The sequence below is a fragment of the Bison bison genome, unplaced genomic scaffold (genome assembly GCF_000754665.1).
Source record: "Bison bison bison isolate TAMUID 2011002044 unplaced genomic scaffold, Bison_UMD1.0 scf7180017864201, whole genome shotgun sequence".
Classification (NCBI taxonomy): Eukaryota; Metazoa; Chordata; class Mammalia; order Artiodactyla; family Bovidae; genus Bison; species Bison bison.
The window spans coordinates 1,000,423-1,002,647 of record NW_011494773.1 but is presented as its reverse complement, the minus strand read 5'-3'; the positions used below and the strand labels follow the sequence as shown (position 1 = coordinate 1,002,647).

Genomic DNA, 2,225 nt, shown 5'->3' with positions numbered 1-2,225 from the left:
TGACTTTTTTCTTTTTTTTAAATTTTACTGATGTATAGTTAATTTACAATGCTGTGTTAATTTTTGCTGTATAACAAAGTGACACAGTTTTATGTATACATATATATATATACACACATATACATATATACACACACACATATATATATATACACACATTCTTTTTTATATTCGTTATATTGGTTTATCCCGGGACATTGGCTATAGTTCCTCGTGCTTACAGTAAGACCTTGTCATCCATCCCCATTCGATGTATAATAGCTTGCATCCCTTCCAACCCCCAACTCCCTCCGTCCTTCTCGCACACCCCCTCCCTTTCCGACTCCATAAAGTTGCTGGCAGTGATGATTTGGGCTGCTGGGAAATATCCCAACAAGGGAAGCTGCCTGGTAAATTCTCTTGAGAGGACCCTGATTCAAGTGGGAGGTGAGGGGACATGCTCTGGAGACTGGAATCATGCTGCATTTAGAATCCCGTTCTGTACTTCCTGGTGACTCAGATGGTAAAGAATCTGCCTGCAATGCAGGAGGCCTGGGTTCTATCCCTGGGTTGGGAAGATTCCCTGGAGAAGAGAATGGCAACCCATTCCAGTATTCTTGCCTGGAGAATTCCATGGACAGAGGAGCCTGGTGAGTTAGACTGAGCGACTAACACTTTCACTTTCTATAAATCCCATAGGAAAGATCTTCTGAATGAAGCAATGAAGCCTAAAGTACTTGATGCCAAGGCCAGACCCTGGTGCCCCTCCTCGGTGGTCCTCAGTGCCCCCATAACCTAGTGATGTGAAGGCAGCATTTCCCCAAAGGACGCCAGATGTTCCAGCAACAGAGGCTGGCAAAAGGGGTGCGGGCTGCCCTGCACTCACATGGCTTTTTAGCAGGAGGAGAAATCTGTAAGCTCAGGTATGGGCTGCTCTCTGAGTCCAGCCGTCGCTTGTATTTCTGGCGGCCTCCACGCACTCGGTCGAGGCGCACACCTGTTGGAGAGGAAAAGAAGGTCTCAGAGTTGTTCAACATCACCAGCAGTGTCAGCGCTGACTTCAGAATACCAGCAATGGCTAAATCTTTCAGGGCTACATCCCGATGGCTGTTTGCACCTGTCCCATGGCCAGCCTCAGGCCAGGTGGTTGGACAATCCTAAGATAATCGTCTTCACAGTAATGACCCATCCCGGTTTCCCCTAGGCCTGGCCTGCCTTTCTGGAGTCAGCATCCTCCTGAAATTCCTTCCAAGCAGACTTCAGCTCTTGAGTCTTTTTGTTTCCAGAAGGCAAAGCACAGCAAAAGCATTCCTCCAAGTGCTGGGGAAAGACGACGCATCATTTTAGATCTGCTGTGAATCCAAGCAGGACTGAGTTAGCTTGCCAAGAGAGGAAAGAAATCCCTGCCATGAGTGATACATCCAAAGAGCTAAATAAAATAATGACCTTCAAACTTTTCACACAAGAAGCGTCTAGATGGAAGGCACTCATCACAAGCGTCAATTTCTGGATCCCGCCCTCAGAAATTCTAGGGTTCAGTTCTGAAGTCTGTCTTCTATATAAATGCAGACGTAAATGTCTTCTACACAAACCCCACCAGATGGGAATCAGGTGGTCCTGGTCACACCTGGAACATCAGTGCCGAGAAGGATGTGAACAGCAAGTGCAAAAGCAGGTGTGGCCACACCACACTGACACCCGTTTCCAGTGGAGTAAGGCCCGACCCTAGGGAGACCCTTTATTGTCACCGAGTCCATACCACCTTCATGAAACCCACCCCACTCCCAGCTCCTGCATTCTGGATACACATATTGTTACCACTTGACACTCCCACCAGCAGGCAGGGCGGACAGGCCCTCCTGTGGGTTCCTCAACCAAGGGCACACACACCTACTTGTAGCCACCAACTTGTATGGCCTGCCCTAAAAAGATGGCTGGAGCCCATCAACTTAGCTCCAAGTGAGAACACCATAAGCAAAGCGGCTCTCCTTTCCTTACCACGAGACAGACCTTGACTGGAACAGGCAGGAAGCCAAAGACAGAGTCCAAGGCCCCAGAGGAGCAAGCTCGGGGGCTTCACCTTTCTCGTCCTTTCACCAAAGGTCAACAGCAACACAATACGGAGCTCCAGCCAGTTGGTCTTCATGGCCCTGTCCTTCCCTGGTACTTCCTCCTGCCGGTCCTACCTTCTGCCACCTTCCCGGCCCACAGGGGAGTGCCAAGGGCCTGGAGGCTGCTGTAAGCAC

General features: G+C 49.3%; 1 protein-coding gene across 2 annotated transcripts in view; it reads right to left on the bottom strand.

Annotated features, from left to right (window-relative positions):
• ESRRB (estrogen-related receptor beta) overlaps positions 1-2,225 on the bottom strand; it is a 184,044-nt gene that overhangs the window by 16,509 nt on the left and 165,310 nt on the right. The window contains exon 5 of one of the 2 annotated variants that reach the window (XM_010844374.1): positions 866-976. The exons of the other annotated variant lie outside the window; for it this stretch is intronic. Within the exon in view, the coding sequence (XP_010842676.1) occupies positions 866-976 (111 nt within the window). The remainder of the gene's footprint in view (positions 1-865; positions 977-2,225) is intronic. 2 annotated transcript variants of the gene reach the window in all.